Source organism: Lissotriton vulgaris, chromosome 6, assembly GCF_964263255.1.
Source record: "Lissotriton vulgaris chromosome 6, aLisVul1.2, whole genome shotgun sequence".
Taxonomy (NCBI): domain Eukaryota; kingdom Metazoa; phylum Chordata; class Amphibia; order Caudata; family Salamandridae; genus Lissotriton; species Lissotriton vulgaris.
The window spans coordinates 184287748-184307454 of NC_141694.1; the positions used below are offsets into that span (position 1 = coordinate 184287748).

The 19707-nt window shown below is 45.9% G+C and overlaps 1 protein-coding gene across 1 annotated transcript in view; it reads right to left on the reverse strand.

Moving 5' to 3' along the window:
* LOC147706992 (opsin-5-like) overlaps positions 1 to 15723 on the reverse strand; it is a 170299-nt gene extending 154576 nt beyond the window's left edge. The window contains exons 1-2 of the mRNA XM_086925614.1: positions 15577 to 15723; positions 1326 to 1437 (exon numbers count right to left, since the gene is read on the reverse strand). Coding sequence (XP_086781740.1) covers positions 1326 to 1437; positions 15577 to 15723 — 259 coding nt within the window. The remainder of the gene's footprint in view (positions 1 to 1325; positions 1438 to 15576) is intronic.
* Positions 15724 to 19707: the final 3984 nt, after the last annotated feature.

Genomic DNA, 19707 nt, shown 5'->3' on the forward strand with positions numbered 1-19707 from the left:
AGTCCCTAATGCATTCCACCAGGTTAATGTAGCCAACAACCATGAGAGTCACAGCCCAGTGGATCTGGTTCCTTTTTGAGTTGGGGAGGGGGTCTCAGGTTTCGTGACGGTAGCTGTGAGTCCATCCATGCTTGCGGATTTTCTGCTTGGCAATGACCTAGAGCACCCGATTTGGATGGATGTAGAGCTCAGGTCACAGTTGGAGATGTTGGCATTGACCAATAGGGTGTGCCTGACCAAACCATTCATGGCCTCTAAGAGGGTAGGACTTGGAGCCTGGAAAAATGGCCCGGGTACATGCAAAGAGGAAGGGCATGAGACAAAGAAAAGCCACTCCTGAAACTGCCACGGAGGAAACTGAGCCTGAGGAAGATGCCCCAGAGCTTAAAGGGAAGGACATTGCCACCTTGGAGAACCTGCCCGAGCTGAAAAACTTGCAGAAGGGAGGAGGTCCCACCAGGGAGTAGTTCTGCAAGGGTCAGGTGGAGTGCCCTACTCTTGAGGGCCTACAGTGGAAAGCCGAGGCCCAGGCAGCTGACTAAACCGCTGGTGATCACCTGATTTACTGGGAGAACAGTCACCTGTAAGCTTAAGGTTCCTGAGCCTGGTGCAGCCCATGTTTTGGTGTTCCCCCAGTTCTACAGGGCCTTCCTACTGGAGCGGACTCAAGATGTACCCTTAGCAGGTCATCTAGGGTAGGACAAGACCTTTGAAAAGTGTGTCACCTACTTTTATTGGCTCAAGATAAGGAGACCGCAGATGCGTTCTGTAGGTCCTGAGCTACCTGCCAGGCCAGTAGTAACACAGGAGGAAAGAGCAAAGCTCCCCTGCAGCCAGTCCCTATTATTGGTACTCCATTTGAATGGGTGGGCATCACTATTGTTGGACCTGTGGACCCCAAGACGACCCTTGGAAACATGTTCATCCTTGTCTTGGTGGACCATTTCACTCAGTACCCGGAGGCCATTCCTCTGAGGACAGTGACTAGGGCATTGATGGGGATATTTAACTGTGTGGGGTTCTCCAAGGAGTTGATATCTGACCTTGGTGCCAACTTCATTTTAGACTATATGAAACACATGTAGAAGGAGTGTGGGGTACCCTACAAGTTCTCCACTCCTTACCACCCTCAAACAAACAGGCTAGTGGAGAGGTTTATTAAGACCCTCAAAGGCATGATTATGGGCCTATGAGAGCCCTTGACTGGAAGTAAGACATCCTCCTGTCATGCCTTCTTTTTGCTTACAGGGAGATACCACAGAAGGTGGTTGGCTTCAGCCCCTATTTAATTCTGTACAGACATCCTTTGAGAGGTCCTCTCATACCGTGAAGGAGGGCTTGGAGCAAGCTCCCAAGAAGGCTCCCCAGGATGTGGTCAGCTACAAGCTGGCACTCCGTGCTCAGGTGAAGCGCTTCTAGAAGGAAGCCAAAGATAATCTAAAAGCCAGACAGGAGGTCATGAAACACTGATATGACCAGAAGGCCACTCTGGTTGAGTTTCAGCCTGGCCATAATGCTTGGGTTAAGGAGCCCGTGGAGTCCAAGGACCACTGGTCTGGACCCTATGGGGTGAAAGAGTGCAAGAGTGAGGCCACCTACCTGGTTAACCTTATGATTTTAAAGAACCCTTTAAGACTCCTGCATGTGACATGCCTCAACACCCACTTTGAGAGGTCTAAGGTTGCCATGCCCTGGACACAGACGATGGAGTGGAGGAGGAGAGTGAACACTCCCTGACCTTCTTTCGTCCATGTAGAGGGATGGATCAGTGGAGGATATCAGTCTCTGCTCTACCCTGACCCTAGACAGCAGAGAATGCTGCCAGTTGTTGGGGTAGTTTGCCTCTCTCTTAGCCCTTACCCCAGGACTCAATACTTGGTGCACACATAGTATTGATACTGGGGACAACATGCCTGTGAAGAGTAAGATCTCCAGGCTGTCTAACAAGGAAGGAGCCAGCATTAAGGAGGATAACTCCAAAATGATAGTGTTAGGGGTTACTGGGCCTTTCAACAGCCCTTGGTCCTGGCCAGTGGTGTTGGTCCCCAAGGCTTCTCATCCAGGTGTCATCCCAGAACTTAGGTTCGGTGTGTATTACCAGGGACTCAGTGCGGTCACTAAGACTGACGCATACCCATCTCCAGAGCCGATGAGCTCATAAATCGCGTAGGAGCTGCCCAATTCCTCAGCACATTTAAATTAACATCTGGGTCCTGGCATATTGTCTTGTTCGAGAGGGCCAAGAGAGATCTGCATTCTCTACCCAAGAAGGGCACTTCCAGTTCTGGGTAATGCCCTTTGTGTTGAAGAACACCCCTGCCACCTTCCAGAGGTTGGTCAATCAGGTCCTGGCTGGTTTGGAGAATTTCAGTTCCGCCTTTCTAGACAACATTGCTGTCTTCAGATCTAGTTGGGAAGACCACATATGCCACCTCAGGAAGTTCTTCAGGCTCTGCAGAGGACAGGCCTGACTATCAAGGCTAGTAAGGGCCAGTTATGGCAGGGTTCAGTGGTGTACTTGGGGCACCAAGTAGGAGGAGGCAAGGTGCAGCCCCTCCGGGCCAAGATTGAAATCATTTTGGTTTAGGAGCTACACAAGACCCCGACAGAGATTCAAGCCTTCTTATGCCTCACTGGCTGTTACAGGACATTAGTCAAGGGCTGTGGCCACAGTGATGCATCTGTGAGAGAGCTGACTTCTAAGAAGCAGCCCCGACAGGTGATCTGGAAGGAAGCATGCAAGAACACTTTTTCTACCCTGTAGGAGGCCACGAGCCTTGCACCAGTACTCAAGACACCTGACTACTCCAAAGAATTTATTTTCCAGATGGACGCCTAAGAGAATGGCATAGGGACTGTGCTCTCACAGCTGAACAAAGAGGGCCTGGATCAACCTATAGCCTTCATCAGTAGGAAGGTATTTCCCTGGGGTGCAATAGAGAGGAAAGCCTTTGTAGTGGTAGGAGCACTAAAGAGGCTGAGGCCATACCTATTGTGTGCTAACTTACGGGCTCAGACAGAATACAGAACCCTCAGATGGCTAATGCAGAAGGGGAGTGAGAATACCATACTGTTGACATGGTTTATCTCCCTGCAGGTAATTGACTTTATGGTGGAACACTGTCCTTGAACAGACCACACCATTGCTGATGGTCTCTGCAGGCTTTTCCGCCTTAGTGAAGAGAACTGACAAGAGGTGGTTAGTTTTCCTCATTTTCAGCTGGAGGGGAACAGGACACATATTGAACCTGACATCCTTGGCATGGTTTTTCTCCTAATTTGTTGCCTTCAACCCATCTGTTTGCCGGCTTTGATTCTGCTGGGTTTAGGAATCTGTGCACTTCACCAATGCTAACAGTGCTAACATGCTTTTGCTCTCTCCTTAAAACATGGCAGAATTGGCTTACACCCAATTGGCATATTTAATTTACTTGTAATTCGCTAGTAAAGTGGCACTAATTGTGCCCAGGGTCTGTAAATTAAATGCTACTAGCAGGCCTGCAACACTGATTGTACCACCCACTTAAGAAGCCCTTTAAACATATCTCAGGCCTGTCACTTCTGCCTGATTGTGCAGTTTTAAACTGCCATATCAACTTGGCAAAGGAAACTTTTTTCCAGGCCTAAACCTTCTTTTTTAATACACATAAGTCAGCCTTGAGGGCAGGGTACAGTGTAATTAAAACGAAGCACATGAACTGTTAAGTTTTACATGTCCTGGTAAAGAAAAACTCTTGCATTCATTTTTCACTACAGCAAGGCCTACCTCTCCCATTGGATAACAGTGGAGTTACCTTATTAATTTAACTAGCAGCCCGTCCTGCCGTTGTCCGGGGGCAATCAGGCTTGCTCCCTAACACTGTGGCGACGCAAACGACCTTTGTCTGTGCGCTGCAAAACCAAACTCCGTTCATAACCTGCCATGGCGACTCAACCCCCAGTACAGAAAGGCAGTATGTACCCATTACACACGCCCCGCTGCAGTCTGCCAAAGTTTACCGCTCAGCCCGCTCCAGTCCACCTTAGTTCACTGCAGTCGCCCAAACCCAGGCCCCAACCACCTCCTGAGCCCAAGTTCACTGCCACCTTCAGTGCCCCCAATCAGCCACACACGCCATGCTCCCTAACACTTTTGCCACGCATCCGATGCTGCAAACGACCTTTCTCTGTGCGCTGCAAAAGCAAACCCCGTTCATAACCTGCCATGGTGACTCAACCCCCACTACACAAAACCAGTATGTACCCATTCCACACAGGGCTGCAGTCCACCAAAGTTTACCCGTCAGCCCGCTCCAGTCCGCCTTAGTTCACCGCTCCTCCCCGCGCTTGACGTACCTCAGCCTGCTCCTGACGTACCTCAGCCTGCTCCAGTCTGGCAAAGTTCTCCACTCCTCCCCGCGCTCTGCCAAAGTTTACCGGTCAGTCCGCCTTAGTTCACCGCTCCTCCCCGCGCTTGACGTACCTCAGCCCGCTCCAGTCTGGCAAAGTTCTCCGCTCCTCCCCGTGCTGATCTCCGCCGCTCCTCCTCGCGCTCCTGTACGCCGCTCCTCCACGCGCTCCTGATGTCAGCACGCAGGTCGCGGCCGGCGCTACTTTCAAGGGACTATATTTTTTCATCTTTAATTTTTTAAACAACGTATATATTTTATTTTAATATAGCCTATGTCCATCTGCACACCCCGACAATTACAATGATGTATCGGGTGTTTGAATTTGCGCTGTGGTTCCCGAGTTTACCCGCCTCAAAGGTTCACAGTTCTTACTTTATAATAGTAGAATAGATAAGCTTTAAAATGGTAATAGGTAACCAGTTCATATTTGGTGTCTTTGGAATTGTAATGACAAATCCTAACTTATGGTGAAGTCGGATTTTAAATTAAGATTTTGAAAATGCCACTTTTAGAAAGTTTAGCACTAAGGGGTTTAGGCCCAAATGGACAGATACAAGATAGGGCCAAATAAATGTGAAAAAGAATTAGGACCTGGTTATCTTCAGTCTTTTATGCTGCTTACTTTCGACAAAGATCACAAGATACGAATTCCATATAATCTGGTTATTTATTTAACTTTTTTTTATTTTTAGAAAACTTTTCTTGTATTTATGTACATTCATAAATGTATGAATAGGAACACTTCCTATTAATTTCATAGAAACATACAATAATCAAAACAATTTACATATATTTGTAACATACAGCATATACCACAAAGACACATAAATGAAATCATCCACCAATAGTAATTCAACAATTGATAGACCGTTTTCCCTTCAACATTTCTTTTAAATTGGGAAAAGGACTATCAAACACAGGGAACAATGTATGCAACCAGGTAGGGATACTACTTTAAATACCAATCCCTCAAACTATCTATACTAATATAATAAAGAGAGAGCCCAAACCTTTGAGGTGTGTAATCTCAGGAACCACAGCACCAATCACAACACCCAATACAGCGTTGGACAGGGCAGTTGCAGCAGAAGGACATAGGCTATGCAGACGCCCACCATATACATATAAAAGGTAAAAGAACCGTGCCAGCAAAGTAGTCCCTTGTGGGCGTGTCTGCGTTGTGCTGTGGGCGTGTGCTGGGGCGTGACAAATGCTGGGGGCGTGTGGAACGTTCCGCCCTTCATGCCATGTCTCATATTGTGTGCTGTGGGCGTGTGCCGGGGGTGTGGGCGTGTGCGGGGCGCGGTATTACAGAAAAAAAAGCGAGCGTTGTGCCCAATATTTCATTGTTTTTTCTTCCCAGGTTCTGTACATTCCAGCTCCGGGGGGTGCTTGCCCCGCGCTCCCAGTGACGTGCACATGCTTTACTGTATGGAGGTCAGGCATGGCGCTATTCTCAAGGGCCGAAAGGAGCGCAAACAGGGGCCATTGTGCAGGAAATGAAATCTCGCCTTAACTTGCGGTGACGCCTGAAGCGCACACTGGAGATTTTCCACGTCTGTTGCATACAGGCCTCGCGCCACGCAAATCCGGACTCAAGGCCCGCCTTCACGGAAATAGCAAGAAAGGGACTATCCCTCCCCGGTAATATGTGATGATATTCCACAAACCAACATCCCGCATACCATCACTCCGCAATTTTTATAACGCGGGACTATTACTCAGCAATGACATCATTTCTAAAACTTTTACAACGCATATGACCTTATCACACATGCCATTATAACGCAAATGCATGTGTGGTAAAGTCATATACACTGTAAAAGTACATTATTAAAACATCAAATATATGTTTGTATATATGTGTATTTATATATATATCTATACTACTATTATAAAGTAAGAACTGTGAACCTTTGAGGCGGATAAACTCGGGAACCACAGCGCCAATTCAAACACCTGATACATCATTGTAATTTTCAGGGTGTGCAGATGGACATAGGCTATATTAAAATAAAATATATACGTTGTTTAAAAAATAAAAGATAAAAAAAAAGTAGTCCCTTGAAAGCAGCGCCAGCCGCGACCGGCGTGCTGACATCTGGAGCGCGGGAAGGAGCGGCTTACTGGAGCGTGAGGAGGAGCGGCGGAGATCAGTGCGGGGAGGAGCGGAGAACTTTGCCAGACTGGAGCGGGCTGAGGTACGTCAAGCGCGGGGAGGAGCGGTGAACTAAGGCGGACTGACCGGTAAACTTTGGCGGAGCGCGGGGAGGAGCGGAGAACTTTGCCAGACTGGAGCAGGCTGAGGTACGTCAGGAGCAGGCTGAGGTACGTCAAGCGCGGGGAGGAGCGGTGAACTAAGGCGGACTGGAGCGGGCTGATGGGTAAACTTTGGCGGACTGCAGCCCGTGTGGAATGGGTACATACTGGCTTTGTGTAGTGGGGGTTGAGTCTCCATGGCAGGTTATGAACGGGGTTTGCTTTTGCAGCGCACAGAGAAAGATCGTTTGCAGCGTCGGATGCGTGGCAAAAGTGTTAGGGAGCATGGCGTGTGTGGCTGATTGGGGGCACTGAAGGTGGCAGTGAACTTGGGCAGAGGAGGTGGTTGGGGCCTGTGTTTGGGCAACTGCGGTGAACTAAGGTGGACTGGAGCGGGCTGAGCGGTAAACTTTGGCAGACTGCAGCGGGGCGTGTGTAATGGGTACATCTGCCTTTCTGTACTGGGGGTTGAGTCGCCATGGCAGGTTATGAACGGGGTTTGGTTTTGCAGCGCACAGACAAAAGTCGTTTGCGTCGCCACAGTGTCAGGGAGCAAGCCTGATTGTCCCCGGACAACGTCAGGACGGGCTGCTAGTATATATATATATACACATTTTTTTAAATTTAATTTAAACATTTATTCTTTTAAATTGCATTATTTATATTACTTGTATTTATTATTTTATTTTATTACCCTTTACACCCTAAAAACTAATCCCACCCTGTTCTCTTTAAATACCTCTGCACCCCATAATCATAACCCACCCTTACTCCTTAAAATACCCCAACACCCGTAAACACTAACCATCTTAACCCTATAAATATACCATGTACCCCAAAACCCAAACCTATCCCTAAACCCTAAAAATACCCCTGTACCTTAAAATCCAAACCTAGCCCTGAACCCTATAAATACCCCTGTACCTCAAAACCCAAACATACCCCTGAACCCTAAAAATACCCCTGTACCCCAAAACTCAAACCTACCCCTGAACCCTAAAATACCTCTGTACCCCAAAACCCAAACCTAGCCCTGAACCCTTAACATACCCCTGTACCCCAAAACCCAAACCTAGCCCTGAACCCTAAAAATACCCCTGTACCCCAAAACCCAAACCTAGCCCTGAACCCTTAAAATAACCCTGTACCCCAAAACCCAAACCTACCCCTGAACCCTAAAATACCCCTGTACCCCAAAACCCAAACCTAGCCCTGAACCCTAAAAATACCCCTGTACCCCAAAACCCAAACCTAGCCCTGAACCCTAAAAATAACCCTGTACCCCAAAACCCATACCTATCCCTAAACCCTAAAACTACCCCTGTACCCCATAACCCAAAACTATATCTGAACCCTTAAAATACCCAAACACCCCAAAACATATACCTCAGTACCCCAAAACATATACCCCTATACCCATACTTACCTTTTTCAAAACATTTTAAAAAAAACATGCTTTTACCATTCATGCATTTACAACGAATTTCGTTGTAAATGTATGCGCGGTAAAAGCTTATAAAATGTAATGCCATGCGTTATAATGGCATTGCGGAGTCATGGTACTTTCATAATGAAAGTATGCGGAGTGATGGTATGCGGAAAGAAAGTTGCGGAATAATGAGTGTTTACCCTCCCCCGGTAAGTACATTGGTGGCACGGCGGCCCACATCTCCAGCAACATACTCATATTTTTTCACCACCCATTTGAAAAATGCACAGGTCTCTCTTATTGATGGCCAGCACCGACATACACTTTTAGACACACCTCCCGTCACAAGTTCTAGAATTGCGAACTTTAGAGCTTGGGAGCTACATTCGAATTTCGGCATCAGCTCAACATCCTGTGATTCCAGGCAAATCGCGTTATCTCCCCGTGCCTACCACAAATGAATGTGTTCTTCTGTAATGTAAATTGTGCTCATGCCATGTTGTCGAGTTCGCTCTATATAATATTGCAAGGAAAAATAAAGTAGGGAAGCTCGAGTTCACACACTACTGAACGCGAACTCTTAAGTGCATCAGCAGTGCACTGTGAATCGGAGCATTTCACAGGCCTGCCACAGATAAGACATGCTATCAAAACGAAATCCTACAAAACAATATACTACTGGCCGGCAGCAATTCATACCCAGACAACATCGGGACGGGCTGCTAGTATATAAATATATTCCTTCAGGTTCCTCAGCATTAAATGAAGTGCTGACGCATTTCGAGACCCAGGAAGCCTTCAGGGGCTCTCATCAGGGCTTCAGATTTATGAGCATTGGTGTGATCTGATGGAAGAAATGTCCCCCATTAGGCTTTCTTGTATTTGTTGATTGGCAGGAAGGATGTAGCTGGCCCTTGGCTTTAGGGCCGGTAAAGCTTACTGCTTTCTCTGGATTCATACACACATACACATACTCCTTCTTTCGCCAATCACTCCGAACTCCACCTTCCTGGGTTGTATTCACCCATGATGGAGACATCACTGTTTTGGACAACCTATCTCTAAATAATTCAAACCAGTGCAAGAATGTGATTTTTGCCTATGCACAAAAACCTTTTTTCTCACATCTTCCATCCAATCCTTATCCTTTTCTTATGCCATATGAATGGATTATTTAATTACTCTATTGAATTGTTCTACCATCCCATTGGCTCTAGGATGTTGTGTGTTTTATTCAATGTTTTGTCAAGAATGTCTCCATCTCTTTGTAGTCCTATTGCACATTATTACTTGTCAACAACATATCAGGTATGCCCTCCCTGCCAAAGACCATCTCCAAACACTCAATCGCATTCTTTGTTTCAGTTCCACTCAGAGACTTACAGTCACCAAGAAAACATATCTATAAGAACTACCACATCTACCACATGTATTGCCTTCCCTTACCATGTGTGGGTCTAATAATATCTAAAGCTACATCTTCTTAGGGTGGATTCGGTAAATTCCTAACCACCATCGGTTGCACTCGAGTTTTACAAACTTTGCCACTGAGAGCAAACTGCATGCAATCTCTGACTCCGCTCAATGGTTCACAGTGCTAAACCATTGGTTGGCTGTCCATTGGTTCTTATCCCATCCTCGTTGCTAGTTTGAAACTAGCAGTTCTCTTGAATGAAGAAATCCACACGAGTAAAACATCATGATCATGAATCTTTAGGATAGAGGTCACTAACCTTTTCTGAAATAAGATCTACTTTTCTTAAATGAAAATCATCCCGCGCTACTAATACTTGTGATGTGATGGTGACCATCCCTTCTAAGGTTGCCAACAGTGATAACGTCAGTACATTAAGAAGGGTGCCATCAGTAAAGTAAAAAATATTATCGATTTGAAATGCCTCTATATGGGTATATCATAAAAGCCATAGTTGCAATCTCCCTGGCACCAGGCTAATACTACGAGTAATCACAGACACCTGGAGAGCTACTGGTAGCTCACAAGCTATTCGTTGGAGATGCCTGCTTTTGGAGAAATGTCCCAGCCATCCAAATTATTCCAGCTCCCCCACTCTTCAAGTCTTTCTAACGCCTCCCCGCAAACATTCCTCTTATAAAAATTATATTCCAGCCTATGCTGCACCATCCTTGGATGCCACACATTTCTTTCTCGGACTGCAAAATCAGAGGAATTTGTAAACACCAATTGCCACGTTAAACAAACAAGCAGCAACTTGTCAGAAGACACAGTCTGACATTTGACCTCTGTCTTTGAAGTGCAGTAAATGTGACAAGGTAAATACAGAATTTATATGCATCTTTATTTATTGCTTCGACTTTTGTGAGCCACCAGTCCCGACTCCTCCTTTAAATTAGGAGAGGCAGGGTTTTTTTTAACTATTAGCATAACTGTTACACCAAAGGAAGTGGCATATTGTGATGCAGATCATACCACCAAACCAATCGAAATACACTTTCTGTGAAATAGTCTCTACTCAGAGTACTCTCCATCAACAGTACCAGTGAAGTTACCCTCTCTGTACAGCACTGTGCCGCGCATAGCAGTCAAAGTACCGACCAAGAGCAGCACACAACAGGTTAGCCTGCTTGAATTTCACATCCTGTTATGATGCCTTGTGTGCACAGCACACACCATACAATATTTACCAGTCAAGGACACATAAACCCAGGAGAAGATTTATAAAAATCTTGCTCCACAGCAAAGTAACAGAAAGGGACACAAAGTTGCACAAAGTCGTGATATGGTATTTACTCTCTTAATTAACATTTTTAACACGTTAACTCTCCCATGTAAAGATAAATGAAGATGGTCTAATCTTTTTAATAGAGAGTTAATTTTAGCCAGTGTTGGATTAAAATTCAATTCAGGGATATTAGAGATAGGGAGAGAGATCTTAATTCCGAGATAGGTGACTTCCGAGGCAAGTGGAATATCAGCAGGAGGGTCATCCTCAGAATATAAAACTTTAGTCTTTGTGAGATTAAGTTTATACCCTAAGAAGAGCCCTAACTGTACAGCTAGATCATTAATGGCTGGCAGCGCGGCTTCAATATCTGTTGTAAAGACCAAGATATCGTCGGCGTACGCTAACGCTCTGTAGTTTGTGTGGGATAAATAAATTGGTTTTATTTTTTCTTCCAAATTAGGACGATTAACAAAGGGATCAATATATAGTGCAAAAAGTAGGGGGGAACATGGGCACCCCTGTCGCGTGCCACGGGCAATTGCAAAAGGGGCCGAAGTTTCCGTATTTAGGCGAATCGATGCCTGGGGGCATCATACATAGTCCTTAATGCAGTTAGGATACCTGGACCAAGTCCCTTACTAGAGAAGATGTACCACAAATATGCCCAGGCCACCCTGTCGAGTGCTTTCTCAGCATCCAACAGGGTGTCGCCGATATTTGAGCTGGTTGCTTGAGCACAATCTAAAAAAGTAATCAAACGGCGAATATGATCTGCTGTTTAACGTGCGGGAATAAACCTGTGCTGGTACTTCGATACTAATGGAGTAATGATCCTAGCAAGTCGTAAAGCCAAGATCTTAGAGTAGACTTTACTGTCTGCATTGATCAATGACATAGGACGGAATGAAGTCTGAGACAGAGGAGATTTGTCCTTTTTAAGAAAAAAACATGATTATTGAATCTTGCCACGATGGTGGAGCCGTTCCCTTTTGAGCAGCTGTAAACAAGATAATCAACTCATGTTTTAAAATAAGGCGACACACCCTTAAAAACTCAAGAGGAATAGCATCGGGTCCCACAGCTTTACCCGACGCCAATAACAGTAGGGACAATTCTATTTCCTACCAAGTAATGTTGTTCCACCTTCTCTGATGTGGAGAAGCGTGGCTCAATGGTTAGAGCGGCAGACCCTGATGCAGAGTTCTGACCCGGGACCAGGGTTCAATTCCCGCCTCAGCGGCTCTTGGACTCAATCTCCCCGGACCTGATAATTCTCGCCTCCGTGCCTAGTCTAATTATGGGTCCCACTCTGTGACTCCGGGCAATAGCTTGCTTAATCTCCACAACGGTCCCAGCAGCAGTTATTTTATTGAATAACTTAAAGTTTCCCCTCGAACCCCTGATTTAAACGTGCCCAATATAATCCCAATAGAAGCTGACCCTCTATTATTCTCAAAAAACTCCGGGATCCATTTACTCATATGTTCAATATAAAGGGGGTCATACAGAAGCTTCCGTTCGAAAGACCAGGGCTTCACAACTTGTCTAAAGTTAATATCTATACTAAGAGTAATAGGATTGTGATCCGAGATCAGTTTAGGAATAATATTGAATCCAAGTTTCGCTGCAGTATTTACGAGACCAGCCGACACAAAAAAATAGTCTAATCGAAAATACTTCTGATGTGGAACAGAAAAAAAAGTGCTCCCAAGAGAGCCCCCTCCCTTTACAAACCCCACATCTACTAATCCAAATTCCTCAATGATACCTTTAATAGCTTTATAAAAAATGTTCTTCCTACCTATGTACATACTATTACTAGATGTATCATTTGTCCCATCCAGATGTAGATTGAAATCCCCACACAAAACTAACGTAGGGGGCCATAATGCTAACTCAATGCTCAATTGATTAAAAACGGCCGGATTGTCAACGTTAGACGCATAAACAGAGCAAATAGTCAACAATGTACAATCCAATCATAGTTCCATAATCACCCAGTGACCCAATGGATCCTCTTTGACTCGCTTGTTTGCCCAAACCCATACCGCTTTAAAAAAGCTACTCCTCTTATAATGGAGCCCTGTTGAGAACAACCCACTAATTCCAGTACTAAATCTTTTAACTAGCTTCTGTTCTTCCAAGCTAAATGAGTTTCTTGGATGCATAATACATCCACTCTCATGGTTTTCAATATTTGAGCCATTATACACCTTTCCCTTTTGTCATTGAGGCCACACACATTCCACGGACAAATAGTAATTTTACCCATCATCACATCTAAATAAACAACCACCAAAAGGCACACAGCAAATAATACTCACTGAAAAGATAAATGCATCATAACAAAAATACCAAGACATCGAGCTATTGAGCTTGAATTGCACAAAAGATTTTTTTACTGTTTTTCCTTGCTCCCAGTACCAAACCCCTTCCCACCCTCCCACCCCCTTCCCCTCCCAAACCACCCCCCACCCTTGAGAGACACCCCCAACAGAGGCATAAGGACTAAGTCCTCAGTGATGGTGAGTGGTCGTGTAGTGATCAAGTCCCTCCCTGTGTCCGTCCTAAACCCTGTGCCCTACTTACTATCTATAACCCATCACCCCACCTATAATTACCCTACACCATGTAATTATTTTCTTTAACCAAATCTTAAATCTCTACAGATAATGAACAAAGTATTACTGACAAATAGATTCAGCACAGGGAAAATAACCCAGCTAAATTACAGGACATTAATCCCCCCAAAAATGTTTTACTTCACATTGCCCAAAAATTCCTGTGCCTTGATTTCAGAGAAAAAATATATTGTTTTCAACTTATAAATAACCTTAAGTTTGGCAGGGTTTAATAGGAACACCTGTCCTCCTTTAGCTTGGATGGGTGATATCAGTTGTCTTAAGCGCCACCGTTGCTGCGCAGTCACCTGACAAAAGTCCAGGCGTACAAAAAAATCCCAGCCGTTGCCTTTCCTAGGCCGTGTTGGCTACATCATACAGAATCTCACGAAGGAGATAATTATGGAGACGGATGAGGATTGCTCTTGGTTTCTCGACCCTGCCTTCTATATTACGTCTCTGCATAAATGGAAACCGATGAGCTCTTATATTCTCCTTCTCCCAATTCCAGTCCTTCAAATCTGGAAAGGCAGATGTAAATAATTCCACAACAAATCGTCGAGCGTCTTTTCCCTCACTACCTTCCGGTATACCTAAAACACGTAAATTATTTCTGCGTGCTCGGTTTTCTATGTCGGTGAGTTTCCAGTCAATATCCTGCCCGGTTTTCTGTAGTGTAGTTATAGAGGGTTTTTGCCTGGATAGCTCATCCTCAACGGAGGAGATCCGCTCTTCTGCTTCCTGTACTCTGGTAGTAGCTTCTGTACATGACTTGGCAATGCGACGAACTGCGTATTGTAACTTACGGACCGCCCTCTGGGTCCGAAACCCTTCTGCCTAAGTTTCGTCTCTGTGAACCATAATAATTTTATAGATCGATGATTGTAGATAGATTTAAGTGTAATCTCGCCTTCTGTTTCATCATTGACAGGTACTTCTACTTGCTTAGCTTGTGACCCAGGCATCGTATCACACTGGGGTTGTTCAACCATGCTGGGGCTAATGAGAGGAAGCGATTTCAACAGTTCAAGCACCTTACGAACTGTACCATGATCCACATGATTAGTGGAGGAATCTAAGCTTAGAATATCGTCTTCAGGAGATATATTACCATCATCCGCCCAGTCACCTCAGAGAGATAATCTATCGCTATCATTCTCACTTTCATTTTCCTTCTCATACTCTTTCTCAGACATAAGAGATACATCTGACTTGCAATAGAATTGCCCCCAGAGCCGACAGACTCTCCGTCATTCACCAGGACCTTTCTTATCTCTTTATCTTGACTGTTAAGGAGATGATTGTTATTCACTTGGGATGACTTTCAAAAAGGCTTGGAAATCCCAGCAGTAGCACAAATCTCAGAAGGCGTAGCTAGTCCCGCATCTGTAAGAGTCTGTTGGGGATTTATAACTGACTTAGGTGAGACTCTAACCTCTCCCACCACCTGACAGAGCTCAGCCAGCTCATCATCCACATCCCCCTCTGCGGGCACTCCAGATACACCAGATATTAGTATTGATGCTGGCAGCAATTGCAACTGTGGACTTTGCTGTAAATTCTGTTCAGTTTTTATACCCACAGCAATTTTACTAACTGTGCCTGAACCTAAAGATGTAGCAGCAATTTGTGCGGTGGTTTGCACATTCTTCTTCTTGAAGATATTGGGTACAATGCGCTCTTTTGTCCCCGTATCTATAGGACCCCTGTCGAATTAGCGCAACTTAATTTGGGGGTGCGTGAAGAACTTGAATCGTAGTTTACGACATTGGGAGTCGCGTTACCGCTCATGGCTGCAGCCGCAGCGGCCGCCTTAGCTTTCGCTCCTCTTCCTTTTGCAGCCATTAAGACTCCTTTCAGCACAGGTAACGGTTAGACGGTTAGACCACAGATTTTCAATTACACGTCAATTACACGTCCCCTCTAACAGGGCAGCACGTGCACAGTACCTGAATAACAGCCGGGTGCCTCTGGCCAGCAATTTTGACTCCAAATGTGCTTTCTGAGAATCTCCGTGCAGAGCAGCTCTCTTTAACCACACTCCGAGCCTGACACCAAACGGCTCCTGAGCTCACCACATTTCTGAAGTAGCTTCAGGTAAGTCCGGGTATGGTCGACAGGCACCGCCTCCAGGTGCGGCAGGCTCGCTCCACTGCAACTCCAGACTTTACCTCAGCTTTTCGTAACACTCGAACAGAATCGTCGCCTAGCGTCTCCACAGCGTCTCCAGGCGTCTCCTCACTGCAGAACTCCAAAATGTGCCACAGCAACTGACCGCCAGCGTGTTGCTCCGCTCCGGACACAGGTAGGACGAACATCCAGAGGGACCACACGCACACCACCTCTCACTCAGCCGCGGGTGCGGCCGCCATCTTGCCTCGCCCTTATTGGACCCCCGTACAGCAAACATCCAATGTGAAAAATGGTTAAAGTTTGTTTAAGCATATAATTTTTTTACAGAAAGGGTAGAATTTTGACCAAAAATCCTACTAAGCGTCACACACACAAGGCAAGTGTGTGGCCTTTATCTGCCTACTTGTGCACTAGTGAAATGGAAGATAGCAGCAGCAGGCCACATTTACTAAATATGGCCCTGCGCTGCTCTCTACCCCTAGCACACTTTGGTTGCTGCGCTACTTTGTGCTACAATTTAGTAAATCTCCCCTTTAGTTTGCCTAATCTGATAGCGAGAGCACAATGAATGAAGTTGCGTGATGCCACTCTCTATAATGACATCATAAGTCAAAGGGCATATTGTGTCACTTCCTTCAAGAAGCAGGAAACATGCACTGTACACTGGCCAAGAGGACGGACTAAACAAATCGTGAATTTTCTGCAGCATCTGTCTGCAACCATTTACACAAAAGCTTGAAAAGCCATATAGAAAAAAACATATTAGGCCTGATTCACAAAGGTAATTTACACTTTTGACTAAGTGTACTACTTTTCAATATTCACAAACTCTGGGTCTGAATTTTCATACTAAACTTGGTAATATGTTTTGTAGTTCTACAAAAAGTACTTCAAAGTGCAATTCACAAACTTTTGTGCACAGTTTTAAGATTCCGCACTCCATATACTTATATGTGCTAAAGAGTGTCCGGGTGCAGAGAACTCTGCACGCATAAGTATAGGAAGTGAAGAGTCATACAACTCTGCATGTAGTTTGTGAACCCTGTTGGAGTAAAAACCGTACCCTAATATATTATGACACACCAAAATGTAGAAACCCAAATTTTACCTCATGCGTTTCTCCCACCAGAAATAAAGAGCAAAGAGGCACCCTTGCCAACATCAGTATAGCAGAGTATCAAATAAGTAACTTGGACGACTCAAAAATTGGGTTCTAGATAAGAGAAAAGGTTAAAGGGTTTTAATACCTACATCTCAAAATCAAACCAAGTGGTACAGAATAAATGCCTTGAAACCTCAATTGCAGAGTTATTACAGAAAAGGTAAACATTTGTAACCATGCTAAATCTCACACGAGCAACAAAATAAGAAAGGTTCAGACAGCATTACTAATAGAACATGAAAGCTTTCTAAAAAATCTAGCTCACCCCCAGAATCAAGGGGTTCTTAAACACAATTCTAGCATAACAAATAGGTTAAAACTGTGATTCATCATAGCATGATCATACGTAGCAACTCTTTAACAAATCAGAAGAAAAAACGTCAATTCATTAACACAGAAGCACTATCTCGTTTTTAAGAAAACATCCAGAATCCTTCGTGCTACTGCCATCCGGAGATGTTGGAACAAAATATAAACATTTTCAATATAATTTCACACAATTTAATAGGAACCGTCTACCCAGCTGAACTAAAGCAGAAAGACCTTGGCTGTTGCAACATTTCAAGAACACTAGAACATTCACTGAACGTCTTGTATTCATAACAGTAGGAATTATCCATTACCTCATCGTCCCTCCCTCGCTTCCCTTCCTTACAAAATTGAGGCATCCCTGCCTAACCAGACACCCATACCCACGTGATTTGTCACGTGAGGACTATAAATAGTCCCCAGCCCCCTCATACCTCCTGTTTTTTTCTTGTCTCACCATTGTGAGACGCGCGTCCCACGCGCTGGCCGTTCTGCGGAGCTGCGGTCGTTCTTCGTTCTGAGGGCTTCGCCCTCGCTTGTTGTTGCCTACTGGGTCTGGCGACGCCGGCCTGGTGTGCACAAGCCTTCCCCACCGCGTTGCTGGAGTAGCGGTGCACTTCTCGGCAGCTGGGCGGACGGGTTCTGGGTGACGGAGTCACCGGCCCTGAGTGGCTGGGGCTGTAGTTCCGGTTCTGGAGGCCAGAATGGGAGGTGGCGGCTGTCGGATGTGCCGGTGATCCTCGGCTTGCTGTTTCTGATGCTCCTTTACAGTAGGGGCCTCGTTTGAGGTCGTTTTTATTCCCTTTTTGACTTTTGTTGATTGGTTTCTCGTTTTACTTGCTGCTTTATTAGTTGCCTCCTGGTATTTTGAATCTATTGGTCCAATTCTGTGATACACATTATTTAAGGCTTGCCTCTACTGTTCTACCCTGTCAGTTAATTATGGCTAAGCGGACCTCCAACCGCTTAAGGGTTTTGTCCTCCTCTTCTGATGATGAGGTGCCTGTCCCGGCTCGTCGGACCAGGTCCCAGGGTCTGATGGATTCTTCTACCCTCCTGTCTGCTTCTGAGGTGCAGTCCATGATTGAGGCTGCTGTGTCTCGTGCTCTGGAGGCGAGAGTTCCTGCAAAGCGCAGGTCTTCTCATGCTGCGGTGGGTCCGGTGGACTCTCCCTCTGAGGACTCTTCTTCTTCTTCGGACAATACCATGCCTTCTACGTCTTCGGGGAAGTTTGTACGTAGGGATGTGGTGCTTGCTATTCTCCGACACATCAGGGAGAACTTGGGGTTTTCTCCTTTTTCTGCTCCCGTGGGGTCTGATGACATCTTTCTGCAATATGTTAAGCCTCCGGCGCTCGCTATGCCATTTTATGGCTGCATCAAAGACTTGATATCAGGGGATTGGCGGGACCTGGAACTCTCTGTTCCTCGCTTTTTGCAGAAGCTTTATTCCCTGGAGGAGGGGGAGGTTTCTCTTCCTCACTCTGTGAAGGTGGATGGCATGTTGGCCACTCTTAAAAGTCGTACTTCTATAAATCCTAAAGATTGTTCTCGGTCTGATGCCATGGATAAGAAGGTGGATGGTGCGCTGAAGAAGGCCTTTTCCGCTGGGAATTTGTCTTTGCGAGCTGGCATCTACTCTGCGTATGCGCGCAGTCCTTGGTTTCTGACTTTGGGAAACTGGCCACGGCTATTCAGGAGGAGACGGACTGCTCTGGCTTGCTTGTCCACATGGAGCAACAGGCTAAGCTCTTGGCTGACGTCTCTTCGGATGTGCTTCAGTCTGCGGCCATGGCCTCTGGCTCCTTGGTTTTGGCTCGTCGGAATTTGTGGATGCGTGACTGGAAAGCTGATTCTTCAGAGAAGTCCTCGCTCCTTAAAATCCCCTTTGATGGCAAGATGCTCTTTGGTGACCAGCTGGATAGTATGATAACTAAGGCTTTCAAGGATCGTAAACATGCACTGCCTTACAGGAGCAAGGCGTCTGCCTCTGGTTCTCGCAGTTTTTGGAAACCGGCTCCTTCCTCCTCTGTGTCATTTCAGTCTTCCCGCCAGTCCTCTAAAAACTTTTCTGCTCGTCAACGCCAGTTCCGGCCCAGGAAAAATTCTGCCTTGGCTGGTCCTAAGCCTCCAGCAGATGCCTTCAAGAGGAAGTCCTGACGTGGACTGTGTTTCAGCCGCAAGTCCCGTGGGCGGGAGCTGTCGTGTTTCCTGGAAGCTTGGCGGCTGGATGTAAGGGATCTCTGGGCATTGACTATTATCAGAAGAGGCTATCTTATAGACTTTGTCGCCATTCCACCCGACTGGGGCACCATCCTTACTCCTATCCCCAAGTCTCCGACCAAGAGGGAGGCTCTTCTGGAGGGGGTTCGGAATCTTCTGTCGAAAAAGGCGATCGTTCCGGTCCCTCTGGCACAGCGGGGACTGGGATGTTATTCCATTTTGTTTCTGGTCCAGAAGGTGTCAGGGGGATTCCGGACGGTTCTGGACCTAAAGAGGGTGAATGGTTGGGTTCGGACCGTACACTTCAAAATGGTGACTTTGCAGTCCATCATCCCGTTGGTGGGGGTCCGGGACTTCATAATGTCTATCGATTTGCAGGACGCCTACCTTCACGTTCCTATGGCTCGGACTCATCAGCAGTTTCTTCATTTTGCGATTGGCAGCTTTCACTTCCAGTTTGCGGTTTTGCCATTCGG